This window comes from Zootoca vivipara, chromosome Z2 (genome assembly GCF_965207765.1).
Source record: "Zootoca vivipara chromosome Z2, rZooViv2.hap1.1, whole genome shotgun sequence".
NCBI lineage: Eukaryota > Metazoa > Chordata > Lepidosauria > Squamata > Lacertidae > Zootoca > Zootoca vivipara.
The window spans coordinates 35,048,859-35,072,372 of NC_142585.1; the positions used below are offsets into that span (position 1 = coordinate 35,048,859).

Genomic DNA, 23,514 nt, shown 5'->3' on the forward strand with positions numbered 1-23,514 from the left:
AAAGAGAAATAAGGGCCATAGAGAAGGTTCCACAGCAGCCCCGTTGCTGGCAGGGAGCTAACTAGGAAGTACCCCTGGCTGTATGAAGATTGAGCTACCATGTGGGGTGAGGAAATTTCTTAAACTGGGAGATTATTATGATGTTCTGTTTTCTCCTTTTTGAGGGGGGGGGGGGAAACCACCTTTTTTTCCTAAGTACATCTAGCTAGCATGGCAGTGCTTCAAAGTTTTTAGTTTCATTTATTAAAGCATGCTAAATTATATTCCCCCCAGTGCAAATAAGCCTGAATTTTTTGCATCAGTGGGAAAAGTTCTGGGAACTTTTTGAACTGACATTTACCTATTTTGTTCCTGCTGAAGCTGTCTGGGGGGCAGGGGGACAACAAGAGAAAAAGGGGGCCCTTGTCTTGCTTGCATTCGAAATCTCATTGTTCCTTTTCTTCACCTCTATTACTCGTGCATATTCTTGGGCCGGCTTTCCTAACCATGGCTGGTATGAGCAGCAATGAGCTTCAGCGTCAGATATGACTTTTAACAGCATACCTATCCATTTCTGTAAATGGGCAGCTGATTGATGGAGGATTATGCATGAGGCGCTTAACAGCAGTGTGCTGGTTGTAACAAGTTCTTAGGGTGTTGGGGGAAGGGGAGAAGAGAGAGTGGAGGGGTTTTTATTGGCCATATTGAAGATGCAATCTTAACACCCACCTCCTTCCCTTAAAGTATCCTTAATGTACAGCAGTAGCTGGAATTGGCTGAACTGACCTGGGCTTGTAATGGAGCTGGGAACACAGAACAGATTCCCCCCTTTTTAAATTATGTGCTGCAAAATGTGCCTGTCTGCATGTCTTGAAACAAGCAGGAGCTAAGAGCCTCAAAGGCCACTGCGACTATGTCCCATAGTGAAGATAGGAGAAGGTCAAAGTGGTCCAAGTCTGCTGTGGTTGGCCACTGACCTCTTTTCAACACTTGTCAAAAATGTTTTCATTTAGACAAAACAAAAATGAATCCATCCTATGGATGTTGATTGTCTTTTCTTCAGAGTAATTCTCAATTTAGGTAGACTCAGACTTTTTTTTTTTTGAATGATGGGGGCTGCTCCTGGAAAATGGGGCCGATTTTTATGCAACGTTTTCCCTTATTTTGCAGTAAAATGACAGCCGTTAAACTTAAAATTGTGCCCGCTAGATGTAAAAGTGGGGAGGGGAAAGAGCGCATACGCGATGATGGGGGCTGCAAGTTCAGCCGACCCTTCTATTTTGGAGGCTGATGGGGAAATTTTTTCTGCCTCGATAGTAAATGGCAGCTTGCATTCTGAACGATCCCCTCCCTGTTAAAAAAAAAAGCCAGAGGTTTGCTTCTCTATTAGCCTAACTCTTTTCAGAGCAAAATGGGCTTGTTTGACAGCAAATAGAGCTTTAGATTGTCTGTACCTTGCAACCTTGGGCTCTGATGTTCTTTTAATTTATTTCCTCCACAAGGGCTGTCAGGAAGGATAACTGCCTTCTAGTCTTAACTGCTTGCACATGCTTCCATGTCTTGCAGGGTTTGTGTTATAGAGGTGAGGGAAAAGGTGATCTTTTGAACATGTTTTGCGTAAGGTTGCTCTGAATTCTGGCAGAACCTTGACATGAGATAGTGGACTTTGCTACCCTGTTCAAATATGAGAATAGACAGATGCTCTTGCAAGTAGGAAACTGTAGTTTTGGTTCTGACTCAGCCTTCTGTTCCTTGATGCACTTATTTTCTACTTGCAGCAATTTTAAAAAACCAATATTTAAAAATCTATGGTCCATTAAAAATATGAGCCAACTGTGGGTTGAAGTAGTATGATCTGTTCATATGTACATATGTAGGCTTACGTCCATTAAGTTCAGTAAGTCTACTTTGAGCAAAACTTACCAGTAGTTGGATACACTACCCATCACTTGCTTCTCATTCATTATAGGAAACCTGTAGAACCCTCGTTGGTCAAGTTCATATTTTATTGCTCTAGCCAAAGGCCATGACAAACTTGTATTAGGTAATAGTATTAATAAAAGAATACAGAACATATATCCATGATATAATAATCCATAATAAAAATAGACATTGCCAAGTTCCTGAGCACTAAAACAGTTTCCCTCTCTGACAGCTCCAATATTTTGCCTTTTTAAAACCTAATTTGCCAACATACATGCTATACTAGAGAGAAGAAAACATCAGGGAAAGGGGAGTTAGATGAAATCACTATAAATTGTTGTAGTGATTTGGAAGTTTAATCTGAAATCACACTGGATGAGCTTATTGGTGCCTCTGGTTGTTGGCATCCGTCTGTCCCGGGAGACTGTGGAGAAGTGTGCCTTTGGGGTTGAAGTCAAACTGTTGGAAGGTTGCAGTGCCTGCTGTGGCTGTAGAGACTGATATGGGAGAGACATGTTTTGTTGCAGCTGGGGCAGATGAAGGCATCTGGTTGCGCGGTTGCAGATGCACCGTGGCATTTCTTCTCTCTGCACTCCTCTCAATGGTCATTCCTCCTCTGGACACTGCTATGGATACACAACCTGGCTGTCAGTCTCCAGGCACTGTGGCTGTCTGCAAAGGATTCTCACTTGGCCGAGTTGATGTTGCCAGCCTTCATGTCTGCAAACGTGACATGAATACAAATGCAAAATCTCCCTGTGTATGGGACCTTGTTGTAGTGACCATCCAAGACTGCTGTGGGCATCACTTAGAAACACAGTTCAATGAAAGCATTTCTTAAGGAAACTAGTCAGAGTTAGATAACTAGCTCTAGTTCGCAAGTGTGGGTACCAAGGGGAAAAAATTGTGTTTCTAATTAGTTGTAGGTCCCTTCTGGATTGCTATATTCAGAAGAGCCAATCCCTCAGTTGACAATGCAGAGCTCAGTTCTTGAAAATAGTAATAGTCCAAAACACCTTGACAAGCTGCTTTCTGGAGTTGGTTATCACCCAATTCTGTATAGCACAACGCAGGAAGAGGCTCAATAGCCATAGAAGCCTTTTTTTTAAAAAAAGATTAACTGAGTGCAGTCTGCTCTTGCCTTAATTGTTGACTACCTGGATTCTGTATGAAAAAGAGCTGCTGATCTGATGGTAGAGAGCAGTGCTATTTTTCTAGAAAAAGAGGTGCTGGGACTCACCAAGAATGCCTCCCTTGTTCTCTTATAATGGCAATGGTGCCCACATGAGAGGTGCCAGAACTGAGTTCCAGTGAGTTCCAGCTGGAAAAAAGGTCTGGTAGAGAGTATAGCTTCCCCCAAAAATATTTTGCACAGTTTCCAAAACTTTAATGGAGTTCAAATCAGAGCCCCAGATTTCAGTGCTATACAGAACATTTGAGCAAGCACTTGCTACCAAATATATTTAGGGCAGATTCAATCAGCTGCCCTCCCTTATTGTAATAAAACTTCATCTATGTCCTTATGGTTTTCAGTGCTTTAAATTGCACTGCCTCCATTTGACACTTCCAACCGAGGAGTTTACTCAAGAGTACACGCAGGCATCTAAATGAGCAAGTTTGTCCTATGGCTTCTTGATTTGAACACCATTTATACCTAGGACTGTGTTTGCCAAACATAATGAGTAATTTATAGATGGGCCTTCCTGTTTACATTTTGTGCTGAACACCTCCAAGAGATTTTTGAGGCCCAGTTGGGAAAGGAGCACTAAATCATCTGTCTACATTAATATTGAGATATTTCTGTTCCTAATTACTAGGGATGGGGAATTTGCGTTGGCACCAAATCATTAATATGAAAGTTTAAAAGAGTGGGAGCCAGAATGCAAGCTTGTTTCACTCCTCATGACATTTTAAAAGCATCAGTCATATCGCCATTTAAACCTTCTCGGACCGTTATTTCTATATTGCTGAATAGTTCTTGGATCAGTAGTAGAATGTTAGCAATTTCAAATTTTCCCCACAGTCTGTTTCAAGAATCGATGTGGGGTGTTTGTGTGTGTGTGTGTATGTAATACTTGTTCCACCAGCAAAACATTTTGTCCCAAAGGAACATCATTGCACTAGAGTGCGCATAAACAGGTGATGATTGTCCAGTAGATTGCACCATTTGGATGAGTTTCTTTTAGTGCCATCATAGTGTTGCATCTCTGTGTTGCACAGCATTGAAACTCACTAAGCTGCTAGCGTAAGAGCCCCTCTGTCCTTTAGTTCAGTGTTTCCCAACCTTTTTCTGACCATAGCCCTCTTCCAACCTTGTTTCCTTCCTGTGCCCAGCCCCCAGTGTAGCCAAGGGGGGGGGAGAGGACTAGCTGCACCCCATAAGTAAAAATCAATACAAATATGAGGTTCTGCCCCCTAACAAAAATCCTGGCTACGGCCATCTGCCCCCCCCTACTGGTAGAAAGGATGCTATTTAAATGTTTTGTTTGTAAATAGAACATGTTTTATTTATAATTTTTATAATTTCTACAAAATACAATTACATGAAATGATAGGAACATAACGAAATATTGTTGAAGCAACAAAAACATAGAATCATAGAGCTGAAAGGGACCCCAAGGGTCATCTTTCTAGTGCAACCCCCTGCAATGTAGGAAACACAGCTAAAGCATCCATGCCAGGTCTCCATCCAAGCCCTGCTTAGAACCCTCCCAAGGAAGGAGAGTCCAGAACCTTCCGAGGGAGATCCACCTTCCGTGTATTATTTAAAGTAAGCAACACTCATGTGACCCTAGTTATTTGATACAGAGGAGGAAACCTGCAGACACAGTCCAAAAGGTGCAAAGAGAGTTATGTATATATTGGGAAAAATAAAAAAGCAAGTGGTCCTCACTGACCTGGTGCAAAAAGATATTGTCATCCGGAGGAGCCCCGGCTGCCTAGATAAAACACTGTAGCCCCACACACCGTTACCTCAGAGTAAGGCCCACTGAACTCAATGCAGCTTTCTGCTGAGTAGAAACTTATTTATTTATTTAGGTGCAAGTCAGCAGCAGCAGACAACCCTGCTCGGCTAGGCACAGTTCAGAAGCAAACCAGGGCTGCTCAAAGAAAATGCATGTGGCAAAAAGGAGTGCTAGGCCCTGGTGGGCTGTCCCCTTACACACCTTTGATTGGCCAAGTGGATAGGTAGCCAATGAGGATTTTTTAAAAAATGTCGTCGTCCCCCTTCACTTCTTACTTCCCTCTGTGCCCCCAATTTATGCAGTTTTCACCTGTGGTCCCAATATCCTGGGGGGGGATATGGCCCCCAGTTGGGAAACACTGCTCTAGTGGATAGAAGACAGTCCAGAGCATCCCTTTAAACCTCTGCAGTCCAGGGTAGAGAAGAGCAGACATGGATTTGGGATGGCAGCTAGCAAGCTCTCCCCCCCCCCAATCCCAGCATTCTCATTCTCCACAATTTAAAAAAGACGTTTGCATCACTCGTATATTCTGCTCTGGCCACCGGCTTCCCCGCTCTGTCATACGCTGCTCCCATGAGATTGATCAGAAGCCAATACGAGCTCCTTCATTTTGCAATGGGAACTTTCAAATAGCATATCAGGGTGTTGATTGCTCAGTGGCAGCTCCCATTCTAAGAGATGCAGAGCAATAAAAATATCGGCACTTGGTCAATGACTTTGGGGGCCTGTATTGTCAGGAAGTGATTGATGTAGAGCAGGAATAGATTGGCCATCTTTTCGCCTGTTGTGTTTATTTGCCTAAAACATTGGAAACTTGGAAACTTCAGTTGGTCTCAAATGTAGTGGCCAGATTGCTGGCTGGGGTTCCCTTCAGATCTCTTATAACCCTTGTTTTTAAATAGATGTATTGGTTTGTTTCTGGACCTAATTCAAGGTGCTCACTTTAGTGTTTAAAGCCCTAAATAGCATAGACCCCAAATACCTGAAACACCGCATCCTTCCTTACAGACTCTCCCTGGTATTAAGCTTCCAAGTTGTGGGTGCATATGGTGCCTTCACTATGCATCTTCCGGCAAATGCAGAAGACGCATCACCTTACCCTGGCTTTTGGCACATAGAATCTTAGAATGGTAGAGTTGGAAGGGACCCAAAGTGTCATCTATTCAACCCTGCTGCAAATGCAAGAATAAGTTGTGTATACTTGAGACATGTACATTTTTAGGATACACCTCTTTTTGTAATTTTAAGTTGTGTTAAACTGTTTCTGATATCATGCAATATTGTGTTTTAGCATTAAGGTTGTGGTTTAATAATGGTAACCCAACCAAGGGCTTTAGGGTGAAGGGCAGGTAATAAATTGTAGTGACAACAACTAATGGAAACTTTCTGATTGGGGTATGTGTGCGCTCACAGAAGACAACCTTGCACATAGCTCTTCCCCTGGTCGTATTGAATAGAAATGTCATAGCACATAAAACTTGGTGATGATGCAAGGTTCTTTAACAGCCCTATTCCTTTAACAGGTCTTCGGGTAAATTGGCTCCATGGAGCACAGTTAAGAGAGACCCAGAGAAGTATGTTGCAAGTCCCCACTCCCAAACCCCTCCTCAATCTCTCCCTCTCTCTCTGTTCTCTCTCAGTGCATTTGATTAGACTAAATCCTTCCAAATCTCTTGTGTATTATGGCTTCTTCTTCTCCCCACCTTTTAAATGCTGTACCAATCTGCTTGATCTTTTATTATTATTTTTTACATTGGGTTTAATTTGGGGGGGTTGGGGTGGGCTGCACTTTTCTAGGGATTCTGGGATCCTGAGGTGCTGGATTTCTCCCCCTCCCCATGCCTCTCACCACATGGGAGCAAGGCGGATCAATTTCCTATCCTGCGTTCAGCTGGACACTTCGCTTCTCCGCTGTTGTTGATCAAGAAATCCCCTCCTGTTTCTTGTTCCACGTAACACATTTCAGCCACTGAACCTAAATTGCTGTTTTTTAGCGCTGCTTCTCCTTTATTTTCTCTCTCGCTCTCTTTTCCCCCCTTGATGAAAATGGTAAGAACTCTTTTTTCCCCCCGCTATAGAGATGAAGTTAGTTTATCCGTACTAATGCTTTGATTTTTTTCTTTTCTCTCTCTTCTCCGACACAGTAGGTAACCAGTTAGGGGCCCTGGTACATCAAAGGTAAGCAGTGGGTTATGTTTTATTATTTATTGATCACTTCTAATTGTTTATTGATCTGCCATCTGTACTGGAGTGTTAGGGAGTCAGAGGTTGAGAACGTGGCAGAACTGCGTAGGCTCAGTTTCTCCTCTTCCCACACCCTCCCCCCCCCCGCCCCAAGACTGAAGTTTTCTGCTTGTGTTCCTGGATATTGCATGCATTTGTTTGGATAGAGATGAGGCAGGCGTACGCAGTGGGTAACACAGAAAGGACGGTCTGCATTGACTTAAACGTTGTGTCAGGCCGAGATTCATGAAGCTGCTTAGGGTAACCAAATGGAGTTTGGGGGGAAAACCCACGAAAACCTTGAAACAACAGGTTTTTGTGCCAAAGCATAGGCTTCTTTTGAAAGGCTATCAGTAAGAGTGTTGTGTTTGTATGTGTATGCACAGTATCAGGCGAGTTATCTATCTAGTGCAGTATTGTCCACTCTGACTGGCAGCAGGATTGGGACCGGGGACATTCCCAGTCCTACATGAGAATGCTGTCAGGTTTGGAGCCTTGAGAACTTCTGCATGCACCGTGGGTGCTTTGGCACTGAGCTATGTCTCTTTCCAAATAGGAAATTACCTTTTACCATTAATTCATCTAGCTCAGTATTGCCTTTTCTGACTGTCAGCAGCTCTCACATGTGTGAGGTCAGAGGACTTCCCTAGTCCTATTATTGAGTTACTTATTTGGTGAAATTGTTCACTGCTTGATTGTATAAAAACCCTTGAAGTGGTTTACCAAAAATTCCTACCTGGAGAATGCTGTTGGGAGAGCTGTGGCCCTTCCCAGTTGGTTTAGAAAGCAGGTTGCCGTGTAGCATGATGTGTGTTCTGGTGGTATTCAAGAACTGCAATCCCAAAGCCATCCCCCACCCACCAGATGTATACTCAAAAACAGCCTGCCTTTTTGGACCCCAGCCTAGTTTTTGCCTTTGGAATAGGATCCTGGGCACAACCTACTTTCAGGTTGTTGTTTTTCCACAATCAGCAATATATGTTTTATATTACTTTCCTCTCCTCCTCAGTAGTACAGATGGGCTAGCTGTTAATTTGCAGCCAGCCAAACAGAATCAAACCCCTGCAAAATCCTGGGCAAAGAAGTGTCCTTTCAGCTGGCCTTGTAAACTCAGCAGCATTGGTACCAAGGCCACCACATTAGAGTTGGTGCACCACCACATTGAAAAGCCCATGCCCATGCCCATGTCTGTAATGTGCTTCATGCCCTGAGATGGGGCAAGACCAAGCCCTTCCCGACAGCACTTAAGGCATGGGCTGACTGGTTTGGGGGCACCTTTCCAGTCACCCTTGTAGGAAGCTGGTAGGGACTACTGGCTAAAAGCTCCATTCTTCATCACCCAGTTTTCCATAATATTGGAACTAGTTCCTACTTCACTTTCTGGGGATGGAAACTCAATTTCCTAAATGTCCTGTGACAGTTGATGTTATTGGAAAAGGCGACGATGTCTATCTGTCATGATGAGTCTTCCCTTTTCTCTTTTCTTCAGGGTAATAACCGAAGAATTCAAAGTGCCTGATAAAATGGTTGGATTCAGTAAGTATTCCAGTTTGCAGCAATTTTTCTCTTCCCTTCATACGGGGCCTTTGTGAACACTCCTTCCATCTGAAGACTAATATATATTATGATAGGTAGTGCTCAGCATAACAGCGTGGATTTCTGTTAATGCTGCTGAGAACGTGGCAATTTCGGGGGAAATGCTTTCCACGTGAACCTTAAAATCAATTGAGGATAATTTAGTTACTTCCTGAGTGCTACAGTGGCCTGTAGTTAAAGACCTTGATGGCCAACTTTGCCGGTAATGTGGGGGTTGGAGGGGGTGAGCAGAGGAGAAATGGTTTGGGGTGTATGTAGGGGGGTAGGATATACCATTGAAGGGCTATTTCAAGGGGGAGGGTGTGCAGCTTGGTGGTGTGAAGCATGTGCTTGCCTGCTCAGGGTCCCAGGAGCCCTGCTGGATCAGGCCAAAGGGGCCCACCCAGTCTGGCTTTCTGTTCTCACAGTGGCCAACCAGGTGCCACTGTGACACCCACACTGTGAAACCCACAAACAGGACCTGAGCAGCACATTCCCCACCTGTAGTTCCTAGCAACTAGTACTCGGAGGTAGTGGTGGTAGAACGTAAGAAGAGCCCTGCAGCTGGATCTAGCCAAAGGTGGCTTATCTTGTCCAGCATCTGGATCTCGCACTGATGAACCAGATGCCTGTGGGAAGTCATCAAGCTGAGTGCACTCCCAGCAACTGGTATTCAAAGGCATCCTGCTTCCAGGCATGCATGTAGAACTTAAGAGAAGCCCTGATGGATCAAGCTAGAGGCCCATCTAGTCCAGCATCCTGTTCACTCCAGATGCCCCAAAAGCCACAAGCAGGATGGCCTGCCAGCAGAATTTGAAACTTAGCTACAGTATTGGTTTAGCAGAGTTGACTGGGAGTGGTCATTTTTTTGTTGACTGAAGGTGTTGCACTTACTTAACAGATAGGTGGGCGGGAGACCTGAAACTTGTGATTTCAGAGCATTGCATCTTCATCTCATCTTCTTCCAGACATTTAAGTTTACAAATGCTCCCTACATAGTTGAATGCAAAACTTCAGTCATGTGCTTGTTCACATCTTGCTCTTGAAATAATAAAAACCCAGCAATATTCTATTCTGTTGGCAGCAGCAAAATCCTGATCAATTCCAAATTTTATTTCAGTTATCGGCCGGGGTGGTGAGCAGATTTCTCGGATTCAGGCAGAGTCAGGCTGCAAAATTCAGATTGCGCCAGGTAAGGTTATTTCACCCCCTCACCACCTCCAGCTTCCCAAAGAACCAAGGCAGCACTAAGATTACACACACCTGTTAGTCTTTTACATTGGTATATTAAATATAAAATGGCCTGACCAACTTAAAAGCTAGAATAATAGAAATGTCCTGTAAAACATCCTATTAGACTCCAAAAGTACTCTTCTGCAAGGCTTCTTGCCAGGGCCAGAGCCTTCTCCCTCTCCATTCACAAGAAGGATCAATCCCAATGGGAAAAAATATGCCCCACATTCCTCTCCCAAAATCAGTACTTTCCTTTCTCCATAGAAGGGGGCAATCTAGAGACGGCTTTAAAAGCCCTGAACAATTTTGGATCCATGGTGTTGCAGCCATTGTTAGTCCTACTCAGAGTTGACTGATAAATCAATAAACTTGACCAACTCTCTTAGGTCCATTAATTTTCAAGGGGTCTACTCTTGAGTAGGGCTGACAATGGATATAGCAACCTCGGTCCTAAGTTGTTCAATGCCAGGTGAGTTTTTTTCGTTGCACACGCGAGCTTTAGTATAAGCCTGGCATCACTTTGTTCCCCATGAGTAACAATATCGAGTCTAAAACAAGGACACTGAAGGGAATGTGTGCAGAATTTGCTTGCTTGTTTGGATGATTTATACAGGGGACAGAACTCAAGATTCTGTGCTTCCAAAAGCCAAAGTCTGTTTTACACATAGCCAGGCAGAGTGTCTCTGTGTGTGCTTTATTTATTTAAGTTTATTAAGTTATTTGAGGCTTTGTAAATTAGTACAAGACTAATTTGCCTTGGACTTGGCTCGGTGGTGGGTGGGCAGCCAGTGCAGATGTTTCAACAAAGGTGTCGCATGCTGTCAGCCAGGTGCCCCCATGAGCAGCCTGGCCTCTGTGTTCTGCACCAGTTGGAACTTCTAAACCAAGCCCAAGGGCAGCCCAACATAGAATGCACTGAAGTAATCAAGCCTTTTTTATTCAACCAGCTGGAAACTGATAGGCTGCTGAGAATTATCAGATACCCAGTACCTGTTGATCTTTCTTTTCTTTTGCTTTGTCTTTTACAGACAGTGGCGGGATGCCAGAGAGGCCCTGCGTGCTGACCGGAACGCCAGAGAGCATTGAGTGAGTTTTTTCTAATTGGCATATACAATGGTTGCCTCCACTTTTCCCCCTTAGTCCTCTTCCCTCTTCGTTTTTTGTTTTTCTCTTACCCCTTTTCTTCTCTTCAGTTGCTTGCTATCCTCTTTATAGCCAGCATAGACTCACTCTGCTCCAAAAACTTCTATCTCATACATAATAGCTCAACAGTTTGGCCCATTTAAGGGCTGTTTACCTCCATTTCGCAGCGTAGACTGACTTTGTGGTCCTCTACAAAAACTCTCAAGTGAGTTTGCTTGAACGAGGGCACCCTTTTAAGGGTTGAAAAGTTACCCTGGTGTTGCAGAGAAGACCCCAGAGAAGCATTTAACTGGCCTTCTGACATGCAACTCTTGTTATTAATGGCAAGTGGTGAGCAGCACCACTTGGAGGAGGGTTCAGCTTTCAGGGGAGCCTCTGTTTCTGTTGATAGAAACTGATTTATAGAAGTATGGATTGCATAGAGAAAGTGGATGCAGAAAAGTTTTGCTCCCTCTCTTGTAACATGAGAACTTTCAGACATCCAACAAAACTGGTTGTTGGAATATTCTGGACAGATAAAATAAACGACTTCTTCATGCAGCGCATAGTTAAAACTGTGGAACCTGCTTCCACAAGAGGCAGTGATTGTATGGCTTTAAAAAGGGATTGGACAAATTCATGGAAGAGAATGGTTACTAGCCGTGATGACTCTGTTTTGCTTCTACAGTGCTTCTGAATACTATCGTAGTTGCTAGAAACCACAAGAGAGGAGAGTGTTCTAGAGCTCTGGTCCTCCTTGCAGGTTTCCCCACAGGTGTCTGACTGGTCACTATGAGAGAGAGCAGGATGTTGCACTAGATGGATCATTGGACTGATCCAGTAAGCTCTTTTTATGCTCATGTTTATTTACTTTGCTTGCCCGCCCACCAAGTCCTCTTTTTTTTTTGCACCGAAGTATTGGGAAAGTAAACGGAGAGACACCCGGGGGCTTGAGTGAGACACGCAGGGTCTTCTCTCACTTGCATTGTAGCTTGATGAAGAAAAGAAGCTCCCGAAGACTGGTGTGGCTCACCATCTTCAAGCTATAGTGTTAATGAGGGGAGGCCCCTCAATACTCTCTCTCTCTTTTTTAAAATCATTTTTATTAATTTTCCAGTACAAACTGCCCATTAATATATGATCATTCTCCAATTGAAAACAATAAACTAAAAGAAAAGAACCAAATTGTAATCCTAATTATTAATTATTATTATTTTCCGTGCTTCCATAGTCTGGACCTCTCAAAGCATGTCAGCCATGTCTCGTTCCTGCTTTTTCTCCTCAATACTCTCTCAAACCTCCTAGAGCAGCACAAAGGATCTCTCTCCCTTTTGTGTAATTTTTTTTTTATAAAAAAGCCTGTTACAGAGGCATCCAAAGGTCTTGGCTCACTTGAACAGTGGCTTGTTGAAGAGAAGAAACATTTCCAAGCCCTCCCCACACTCCTGGTGAGCAAAGAGAACCTCTTTCTGCCATTGAGGACGATCGGTTAAGGAAAGGCAGCAGCAGAGGAATGGGGGGGGGGGAACAGCAGGTGCAAGAGTTTTTTGTTTTTTTTTACATTTTTATATCCCACTTTTCCTCCAAGGAGCTCAAGGTGGCATACATTGTCTCCTGCTCCCCATTTCCCCACCACCACAACCCCGAGAGGTAGGTTAAGTTGAGAGAGGAAGTAACTAGCCTAAGGCCATCCAGTGAGCTTCATCGCTGAGGGGGGAATTTGAGCCCTGTTCTCCCAGGTCCTAGTTTTCATTTAATCCCCACACCACTCCCGTGAGATAGGTTGAGAGTGGCAGTGGCTGGCCCAAGGCCACCACCCAGTGAAGTTCATGTCCAAGTGGGTATTTGAATACATTGTTTATCAATAAGATAATAGCTACAGAAACTACAAAGAGAACCAAGTAGAATACTGAGTCCTCTCCTGGAGGCGATTCTTAGCCCCCACCACCTATAGAGGATAGCAGTCCCTCCTAGCTCTCACTTGGAATCCCTCATTTTTTCCTCCTAGCCTCTCACCCTGGGAGACCAACACTTCCCTTTATTCCACCCAGGGTCCTCCATCAGCCACCCACCACCCCATAGATACTTAATTCCTGGAGCTTAATAAAGACCCCCAAACCTAGTATTCCAAAAGAAACATGAAGAAAAAGGGGGGGAGGGGAAACAAGAAAAGACAAGAGGGGAAAAACAAAGGGGAAAGAAACATTAAAGATAGAGAAAATAAGCTTCCAATTTTCTGTCTGTTGGTTACATTAGAAAAAGATTATTAACGACATTCCGTCAGTGTTAATATTCATCTTCTCCACTTTCTGTCAAACCATATTCTAAGTCAAAGTGTCTTAATCATTCATTTCTTCTTCCCATGAAATATTCAGGAGGGATTCCCAAATTATTATTACTAATAATTAACTTTATCCCTATTAATAAAATTAATTTCCCCCTCCCCTTACTATATATTCTTCAATTCATACCCAGTTCCATGTGTTCAAATTCAATTTCCTGTTTTCCATTTTATGTTGTTTACGATAGTTTCTGGATCTCCTCCTTTAGGAGCTTCCCTTTTCATTTTTTTTCCAGAGAAAGCACCATGAATTTATTAGCATCATTCTCTAAATTCACTCCAAATTATATGCAGAATACTTTCTCTCTGCTAAAACTGAAGAAAGGCCAGGATTGGGGTTTTCCATAGGCTTATTTTTCTTGCAGCGCCATCAGTGTCAAATGCAGGTGACTCTCCATCTCTCTATTAATGATTCCATCCTCTCCTCCAAATCCTTGGATAGAAGGCAATCCCATTTCATCATCTGCTTTCCCCCATTTTACTATTTCATCATCCAATCCTGCCAGCTTTTCATTGATTAAGTCTCTGGATATTTTCTATTTCATCACCCTCTGATTCATCAAACATTGATCTGATCATTTTTAATTGTTCAGCCAACAACTTTTGAATGATCCCAACAGTCACTGGAAAAGTCAAAGATATATTTGCTGTACTGGATACTTTTGATGTTTTTGATGTTATTTGTAACTCATTTTCTTTAAAAGTTCCAACTCCCCCTTAAGGTTCCACCTTAAGAGCACTGTCACAGCCACAGCAAGATTCTTTCCCCACTGAGGGCTCTCTACTTTCAGTTTCATTTTTCCCCCAAAGAAGGAAAAGAAATAATTGCCTCATCCATTTAATCTTTATTGTCATCCATAAATCAAGCTTAGACCCATTTTCCCTTTGTTACTCTTAACGACAGAAAGTAGTTTTTACAGGATTTCCAATTGCAGATTTTCACCAGCAGACAGATAAATCTATCCGAGATAGTTTTTCTTATCCTGAAAGTGTTTAAGAGAGGATACAGATTTTATACTAATAAAGGTGTACGTCTTATGTAGTGTCAGGTACTTGCTCTTCAGCTTGTTCTGACCCCTGTCCAAGTCCCCAGGCACAGATAGCAGAGAACAGCCTCAATCAAAGCATATGAGGATTCTCCCACTCAGTCACCCTTATTTTCCAGAGTGATTTAATATCCAGAATGTCTGTCTGAGTATCATCAATCACCACATAATTTTATCTTCTGGTAGAATGACAATCCACCATTCCTTTTTACTGGAGGTCCATCCAAGTCGGTATTTGAAGCCTGATCTCCCATGTCTTTAGTCCAATGCTTTAATCACTGCTCTCTTGGGGGAAGAAAATGTATCCTTCCAGACGGTGTGGCATTCGCCAGATGTTGTTGAGTATTTAACACCCAGAAGCCAGTAAGGACAATCCTCAAAGGTGAGGGGAAATGGGAGTCCCAAGAGACATCTGGAGGGGAGCATTGCTTTGGCAGCCCCAGTTCTTCGAGTGTGAAAAACACTTGCCTAGGTGGATGGGTTTTTGGACCCCTGGCCTAGTGGCTAGTTTTCATTGGCCACATCTGATCAAATGAGGGTGTTCTTGTTTTCCCCAGGATGACTGCATGCCCAAGTGGCCTCCTTTATCTACGTTCTCAGTCTAAAAAGGGCACTACCAGAAACATGCCTCAATCAACTAATTATCCTCCTCATTAGAGGGAGAAGGCTATTGATGGCTATGTTCTGCCTGTGTGCAGTCTGAATACCAGTTGCTGGAAACCGGAGGAGGGAAGAGTGCTGTTGCACTCAGCTTCTGCTTGCAGGTTTTCCATGAGGCATCTAGTTGACCATTCAGAGGGCAGGATGCTGGACCAGATAGGCTACTGGCCTGAATCCGGCATGGCTGTTCTGATTTTATACCTCCAGTATCAAGAGCAGGTTGCCTCTCAATGCCAGTTGTTGGAAATCACAAGCTGGGAGAGTTGCTGTTGCTCTCACATCCTTCTTGTGAGGGGCTTTCCACTGGGGCATCTAGGTGACCACTGTGAGAGCAGGAAGCTGGATTAGGTGGGCCATTGCCCTGAACCAACAGGCTCTTCTTAAGTGGTTATTAACTTATGAGGCATTGGTTCTGCAGAAACCTGCAGATCAAAATGCTTCCATTTGGGGCTGGGCATGTGTCAGTTAACACCACCATCACCACCGGCCACTTCCTTTGGTGTGAGACATTCTCCTAGGTGCTGCTGGCTATTTCCCCCCTCACCTCCTGCCCCTCCCAAAGCCCCTTGCAAGTACTGTATGTTCCACCCAACAGCCCAGGTGGGGGTGGGGGGTGGGGATTCTGCTCTCTTTCTCTTTCTCTCTTGCCCTATAGAAAAATTTAGGGTCAGTGTTTCCTCCCTCCCCCTCCCCAGGAGCTGAGCTTGCCTCTTCCCAAGCCATTTTGACGACCACCTCCCCGCTGGGACTTGGAGCCACGAGCCTTTGGCTTTAACAGGAACCCACTTAGCCATATGGAGCTGCTCTTTCTCTCCCGCAGCCTTTGGGTAGGTGGGTTTTTTCCAAATCCATCTGTTGGGATCTTTCTTTTCTTTCCTTTTTTTCAGTTGCTTTTGGATGATTGAAAAAAAGCATTGAGGTTTCCTGGATTTTCTTTTTCTTCTTCCGTAGTTGTAAGGATAAATATAACTGAGAGGTGCATGTTAGAGGGCAAAGCAGTCTGGTTGGAATTTTTGCGTATTTATTTTGTGCTGGTACTGAAGTGGGCTCCCATCTCACCTCTACCCTTCCTCCAGTATTTTTTGTTTTGGAGCAAAAGGAAAACTGTAAGGCAAAGAAGCTGTAAGATCCAGAAAAATTGAGGTGCATTATGCATTTGTTGCACAGAGTACCTGGGCGGAGACTTTGTGGCTTTCTGCTTAAAGGTCTGTTTCTTCAGAGCTAAGTGAGAAGAGAGAGAGTGCATTCCTTTTGCTGCTGCAAGTGACTCACTTGAGTTTCATCCTGTTCAAAACCTGCACAAATGCAAAGGTGGAAGGATGGTGTCTTTCTCCTTTTGTGTGCTGCTGGGTGAGCTAGGTGTCAGTTCACCAGAGGCTAACTGATGCCATAGGGACCAGAAGCATCAGGGACTGAACACAGGAAGCTGCCTTATACAGAGTCAGACCATGGCTCCATCTAGCTCAGTTTTGCCAACACTGTCTGGCAGTGGCTAGAGAGGTTTGAGAGCAAAGGGACTTTCCCAGCCCTGCCTGGGAATTGCCAGGAATTGAGCCTGGGACTTTCTGCATGCAAAGCAAGTGCTCTGCCACTGAGCTGTGGCCCTTCTCTTTTAACAAAAGGATTCCTGACCTCGTGGTTCTAAATAAAGGAATGATTTTAAGCAGCAAGCTTAAACACTGACTCTAGCCCAGTGTGGTCTACACTGACAGGCAGTGGCTCTCTAGCCTTTCAGGCAGGAGGTCTCTCTAGGGCTTCCTGGAGATGCTAGGGAATCATACCTGGACCTTCTGCATGCAAGACAGATGCTCTTCCACTTGAGCTACAAGTGGACAAGGTGATGGGAAGGTGTATCAGGTAGGAAAAGCCACCTCAGTGAAAAGGAAGCATTTGAGGTGCTGGTTGGACTTTGTGAGCTCCTTCTCCACTCTCTCCTACTCCAAAATGGGGTGTGCCTGAGAGAGGGGAATCTGATCCAAAGCAGAGAGTTGCCATCATGGCCGCTGGTTATTTTCTCCCTTCTGTATCCTGTCATTTCTCTCTTTTTTTCCCCCTCTCCTCCCCCGCCCCCTCAATCTTCCTGTATTCCAGTGGTAGTCCCCACCCCTTACACCCAGCGAGATGGGGGTGTTTGCAATATAATAGCTGTTTTCCTAGAGGCTATTTCTCTCTCCCCCTCTGTTCTCTCCCTTCCACACACCCCACCCCCCAAAGACAAGCAAAGCGGCTCCTGGGGCAGATTGTGGACCGCTGTCGGAATGGGCCTGGGTTCCACAACGACGTGGACGGCAACAGCACAATCCAAGAGATCCTCATTCCGGCATCCAAAGTGGGCCTCGTCATTGGCAAAGGTGGAGAAACCATCAAGCAGCTACAGGTGGGCAGGATGCAGCTTCGGGCAGGTGCTAGTAGGAGGAGTCTGTGGCTACTAGCCATGGTGGCTCTATTTTCTGCCTCCGCTGTTGGAGACAGGATGTCTCTGAATACCAGTTGCTGGGAACTGCAGATAGGGAGAGTGCTATTGTGCTCCTATTTTGCTTGCAGGCTTCCCATAGTGGGCATCTGGTTAGCCACCGAGAGAGCAGCAGGCTGATCTAGATGGGCCTCAGACACCACTCATTTTGTACAGAGAGACAGTCCTTGATGCATTGATGCCCTGAGCCACACAATCTATTAATTCACAAAACCCGGGCAACAAGTTACGTCTGGGGTATCTCGGGGATACCCTGAACACTTGATCACTGAGATCATCTGCAGGAGCATTGTTAATCATTCTCTGAATTAGCGAGGTTCACTTGATAAAGAGAAACCAAGCCTTTAGTGTAATTAGCCAAGTCCAGTGGATTGCTTTGCTGATAGAAATTCAGCAGGCAGTATATACAGTACATATTTTTATAACTAAATAAGGCTGTTTAGGTCAAAGCCAGCACCTTGAATTGGGTGTGCCTGTGTGTGGGTGCACCCACATGATCCCCCACCCCACCCCCACAAAGCAAGGTTAGAAGGAAGCATTCAGCTATAGCCAGTATAAGTGTGCAGTTTATTTTGGGTTGTTTGGTACCTGCAACAGTTTATGTTGGCAACAATGTTTCCACCCCTGCAGAGTTTTATATAAAATATATTGAATTCCTGCATTACAAGGGGCTGGACTAGATGACCATTGGGGGTTCCTTCCTACTCTACAATTCTATGGATGCACCATGACCACTAGCTTTTTAATGGTCAAAGTGAAATTGCATGTGTTTGGGTGGTGGTGGTAAAGTGTGGCTTCCTTGTCTGCTTTCCTCTCTTCATTTCATGATTGCTTGCATTTCTTTTATGGAGTCATCAGGAAAACCTGGCTAGACCAAGCCACTTAACTACATAAATGTCCATAGCTGCAGCGGTGGTTGGGGCGGGGGGGGGCTCCTATTGCTTATCTGTGCTTTTTAATATCCCCCTCCTTTCCTATTTTCTTAGCCTTTCTGCCTGTTTTGGCATTTCCATTTATTTTTTGTGGCACTATATATCTCTCTCTCCCTCCCCATCGCCATTGGTACGTCTGCAGGAACGAACAGGCGTGAAAATGATTATGATCCAAGATGGCCCTTTGCCGACTGGAGCGGATAAACCTCTCCGGATTACCGGCGATGCTTTTAAAGTACAGGTGTGTATCAAAGAGGATTTGCCGTTGTGCTGATGGAACGTTAGGAGGATTTGGAACAATGGCACAGTTGGCAGTATTTGTGAGCTGCAGTCTCTTGTATCGTGTGTGTGTGTGTGTGTGTGTGTGTGTGTGTGTGTGTGTGTGTACGATGGAGTTGGGTGGGGGCATCTCAAGCCTATGGGCCCAACAGTTCTTTCCCCATCTACATCTTGCACCCCCCACACCCACCCTGCCTTTACATTAGTGACCCACACAATTAGAGCTTGGGCACAGAATAGTATGAAAATCCTTGCACTGCGGTGATAAAGCTGCCTCTGCATGCTTCATGAAATTGCAATAAAGAAACTGAGTGTGGCATGCTGGAAAACTGTTTCAGGCTTGGGGTTATCCATTGCTGGAATCACAGGGTGGAGACAGTGCTGCTCTTGGGCTTGGGTCCTGCTTGTAGGCTTCGCAGAAGCATCTGGGTGGCCACTGTGAGATCAGGATGTTGGTCTAGATAGGTCTTTGGCCTGATCCAGCAGGGCTCATCTTATGTTCTTCGGTGAGGGGAGCCCTAGGTTTGGATCACTCCCCACTTCAGCCACGAAGCTCCTTGGAGAACCTTGGGCCAACCTAACCCTGAAGTCTGTGTTCTACCTCCACTGTCAGAGGCCATATGCTGAATAGCTGGTGCCAGGGACCACAGGAGGAGAAAGTGCTGTTGCACTCATGTCCTGCTTGCAGGCTTCCAATAGGTTGGCCGGCAGGGTGCTCGACTAGCAGCTGGGCTCTTCTTGTATTCTTAATCCTGCCTCACATGGTTGCTTTGAGGATAATAAAAAATAGGGGAACCCATCCATATATGCTGCCTTGAGAGCCTTGGGAGATTAGCAGGAGAGAAGTGTAATAGGTGTGATCTTCTTTTTGAGAAGAGGCCTTTGGATCTCGAATAAAGTGATAGTGCATTTTGGAAATGGAAGTGAGGTTATGGCAGGAGGTTAACTACGGATCGGTGGCCTGGAAAAGTGGTCCTGAGGGAGGGCCAAATCTGAAAGCTCAGTTTCTTAAACAGTGTAAGCTTTTTGTGGATGTTGAATATTTTTAAACGTACCTCCACAAGGTCTAGAAACAAACTTTTGCTTTGTTCATGAAAGCTTAAGAGAGAGTTCAGGAAGTTAGATATAGTCCCCCCCCTGCTGCCGCCGCCACCAGAAACCAGAGCTTGCAAGTTTGCAAGAGTCTACTCAACTAGTGGGGGTGGGGCAGTGTTGTTGCATGCTGTAAATATTTGACACGGGTGGTAACGGGCTGATGCAGATGAAGCCACTGAATGAAAAGGGAGGTATCTTCTGGCAAAACCAGAACAACAACAAACCAAACAAAACCCCAAGCTCTAAGGCAGGGGTCTCCAAACTTACCGGGCTTCGGGCTGGTGCCTGCAGTGCTGATCACGCGGCGGGCCGGAGGGTGGTTGCGCATGCGCTAATATGCGTGCGCACACGCTATTTCCGGCGCACTTCCGGGTCACAGGAGCACTGGAAATAGCTTGTGCGCATGCGCACGGGCCTCCTCCAACCCGGAAATGATGCTTGCGCATGTGCTATTTCCGGCGCTCCTGCAATCTGGAAGTGGGCAGCCGCGCCGGTAAGAGTGGGCAGCGGGGGTCGCTGCGGACCGGATAAATGAGCCCTTTGGGCCGTATCCGGCCCACGGGCCGTAGTCTGGGGATCGCTGCTCTAAGGGAAGGGGAAGAAACAGCATCCCAAACAGGGTTGACTGAGCATGCGCAATAGTCATGGAATGTTGAGTGTGTCAGAAGAGAAATGGCGGAATGGAATACCCCTGCTTTGGGGGAAGTGGTTAGCTTGTGGAGAAGCCACTCCTGTTAGGAGGTAGGGATCACATTTTATTGCTAGGGTCCAAAGAATCTGTAATCAGCTTGTTTTCCTCTTCCTGCATTTGTACAGCAAGCACGAGAGATGGTACTGGAGATCATTCGAGAGAAAGACCAGGCGGACTTCAGAGGCGTACGCAACGACTTTACTTCCAGAATGGGTGGAGGCAGCATAGAGGTATGGACATGTCTTGTATGTTACAGAATCATATAATTGTAGAGTTGGAAGGTACTCAAGGTGTCATCTAGTTCAACACCCTGCAGTAGGAATCTTCTCCCTGGGGAAAAATAGGGAGTGGGGAGATTATTATTATTATTATCATTATCATCATCACCATGTTTATTCATTCATTTGCTGAGTGTTACTGTACTTGCATAGTTTTAGGTGGCTGTGAAAATTTCACATTTATATACAGTATAAAAAATGCTTCTCTACTGCAGTTTCATAGAAATAAGTATCAGTGCAGTTAACAACAATTATAAAAACCATAGTAAAAAATTTTAAACCTGTCATCAGCTAGCTTATTAAAGAACATGCTTTCTTAATTGTCAGCATAAGGCTGGTGGCCAAGACAATTTTAAAGCAAACCTTTGAAGGTTAAAATAGAAAACACTGGCTGAATTTCTTATCGGAAGACCTGATTCTGCAGGATTGGGCTGATGACACCAACGTCTGCTATTTTGGGGTATGGGTGTGTGCAATAGAGTATAAGCAAATGCTAAGCAAAAGAATGTAGTAGTAGGCCAGTCCCTTGGTGCATTCATCTTGTCCAGTGATGTCAACTTCATCCTTGTCTGGACTTTGTCACCCTTTTGACTTCCACTGGATCGCCAAGGTTGAGTCTGGAGGAATATGCTCCCTGAGGAGCATCAGCCAGTGCCGGTGGGACAAGGAGGCATTGACCTCCCTTCTTACTCTGGGTTCATCATCCTGCCTTCCCAGCCCTTCAAATTTCCAGAAATACAGAAAAAAAGTTTGGTAAAGAGGCTGCACTACATGCACGAAACAGTGTTAACAGTCTTCCCCCAGCCCAGTGCCCTCCAGATGTTTAGGACTACAACTCTCATCAGCCCCAGCCAGCATGTCCCAATGGTCAGACAGAGAAGCCTGAAAGGGCCACATCTAACTACTAGGCTTTTAAGGTTTCCCATTTTCCCATCCCCAGAATGTGCAGCTTTGGATGTGGAGTGTAGGGTTCAAATCTGAGGTATAAAGTGGGGCAAACAATGCTTAGATTTCCCCCCTTCCTGATACGTGCGTGACTGCCTCTGGGAATTGCAGAGCTGGACTTAACATGGGATGATTTGCTTTCTGTTCCAGAAAGTGGTAGCAATGTTTTTTCTTAAGTATGTGAATGTGTCTCTTGGCTTGGTATTCAAGCTGCCTGATGTAGCTAACGGGGTGTCTTGTGTGCTACCTTTCTGGGTCTGCTTCCTCTCACTGCTTTTCTTTCTTCCTGCTAGGTCTCAGTGCCTAGGTTTGCAGTGGGAATCGTAATAGGAAGAAATGGAGAGATGATAAAGAAGATCCAGAATGATGCTGGTGTTAGGATTCAATTTAAACCAGGTCTGTCTATTTTTTAGTGTATAGCCTGTAACTGGCAACCATTTTCTCTCTCCCTCCCAGGGAATCTGTTTTATATCATTGCTTCACTCAGCTCAGATAGTGTCTGTATACTGACTGGCAACAGCTCTCCAGCGTTTTAGGCAGGGGATATTCTCAATTGTATCTGGAAATGCTGAGAATTGAGCCTGCCACCAAGCTATGCCCCTTTCCCAAAGTTGAGAACATAGCCTTTATATAAAGTCGGTTCACTGAACTCAGTACTGCCACCACCAAATGGCAGCAGTTCTCCAGGGACTTCTTGCAGGGTGTCTTTTCTAGCCCTGCCTATAAGATGGCAGGAGTATTGAACCCAGGGGCTTTCTGTATGCTGAGCAGGTGTTGCACCCCTGAGCTTACAGTCACATCCCCATCTCATTTCAGTGCAAGGCCCACAGCCAAAGATCTGGGGAGGAGATCAGAGCACAAGGGAACACTTTGGCGAGGGGCACTGTAAATCAGTCCAAAGCAACAGGAGCTTAATTTCACCAGCGTATGTTGCATTTTAAAATAAAAGCATTAAATAACATCACACAATAAAAATGTTAAAACAATTACAAAATTGTAAGTCTGTATGCCTGGGGCAAGGGCAGGTTCTGTTCCAAGGTACTGTATCGTATTTTGTTTTTTCTCCAGTGCCAGCTTGCATAGCCTTAAATTCCTCATGTGATGTGGCAGTCCTTTCCTCTGGGAGATTTTGCCCCTGTTTCTTGTTGCCACCATATAAATATTGCTTCCTCAGCTATAGTCCTGGAGGCATGTTTTATCCCTTTTTAAAATTTCCTTTTTTATTGATTGGTTGGTTTTATTGATTTGTTAACAACAAAAATGCAGACATAACAAAAAGTAACTAAAATGAAGAATTAAAAGTTAAACCCTAAAAGTGTCACAGCCTTGAAGGACCAAATTACAAAGATACAACACAACTCCAAAGGGATGATAAAGTATTAACACAGACAGAGATTCCATTTGCAAATAATAAAAGTATTCTCCCATTTTAAGTTCCATCTTTATTGAGAATGGAGGTTCCATATAGTCTTGTATGAGCCAGATGTGCATATATTGGTGGCACTGAGTGGACATGTGGCCTGTTTATTTCCCTTCTCTCATGGGAAGCTCCTTCCTCCCTGCCTTTTCCCACTTTGTATTTGTATCCCTGCCTTTTCCCACTTTGTATTTGTATTTAGTTTAGGGTCTGTCTCCTCTTGCTCCACAGATGATGGGATTAGTCCGGAAAGAGTTGCGCAGGTCATGGGCCTTCCAGATCGGTGTCAGCACGCAGCTCACATAATCAACGAACTCATTATCACTGCGCAGGTAG

General features: G+C 44.7%; 1 protein-coding gene across 6 annotated transcripts in view; it reads left to right on the forward strand.

Annotated features, from left to right (window-relative positions):
* FUBP3 (far upstream element binding protein 3) overlaps positions 1-23,514 on the forward strand; it is a 57,906-nt gene that overhangs the window by 17,969 nt on the left and 16,423 nt on the right. For 3 of the 6 annotated variants that reach the window (XM_060270199.2, XM_035112981.3, XM_035112977.3), the window contains exons 3-12: positions 6,392-6,442; positions 7,013-7,046; positions 8,581-8,627; positions 9,787-9,858; positions 10,928-10,985; positions 17,283-17,445; positions 18,616-18,714; positions 20,664-20,768; positions 22,055-22,157; positions 23,410-23,510. In XM_060270199.2, coding sequence (XP_060126182.1) covers positions 6,392-6,442; positions 7,013-7,046; positions 8,581-8,627; positions 9,787-9,858; positions 10,928-10,985; positions 17,283-17,445; positions 18,616-18,714; positions 20,664-20,768; positions 22,055-22,157; positions 23,410-23,510 — 833 coding nt within the window. The remainder of the gene's footprint in view (positions 1-6,391; positions 6,443-7,012; positions 7,047-8,580; positions 8,628-9,786; positions 9,859-10,927; positions 10,986-17,282; positions 17,446-18,615; positions 18,715-20,663; positions 20,769-22,054; positions 22,158-23,409; positions 23,511-23,514) is intronic. The other 3 variants (XM_035112983.3, XM_035112982.3, XM_035112979.3) reach the window with 1 other exon arrangement.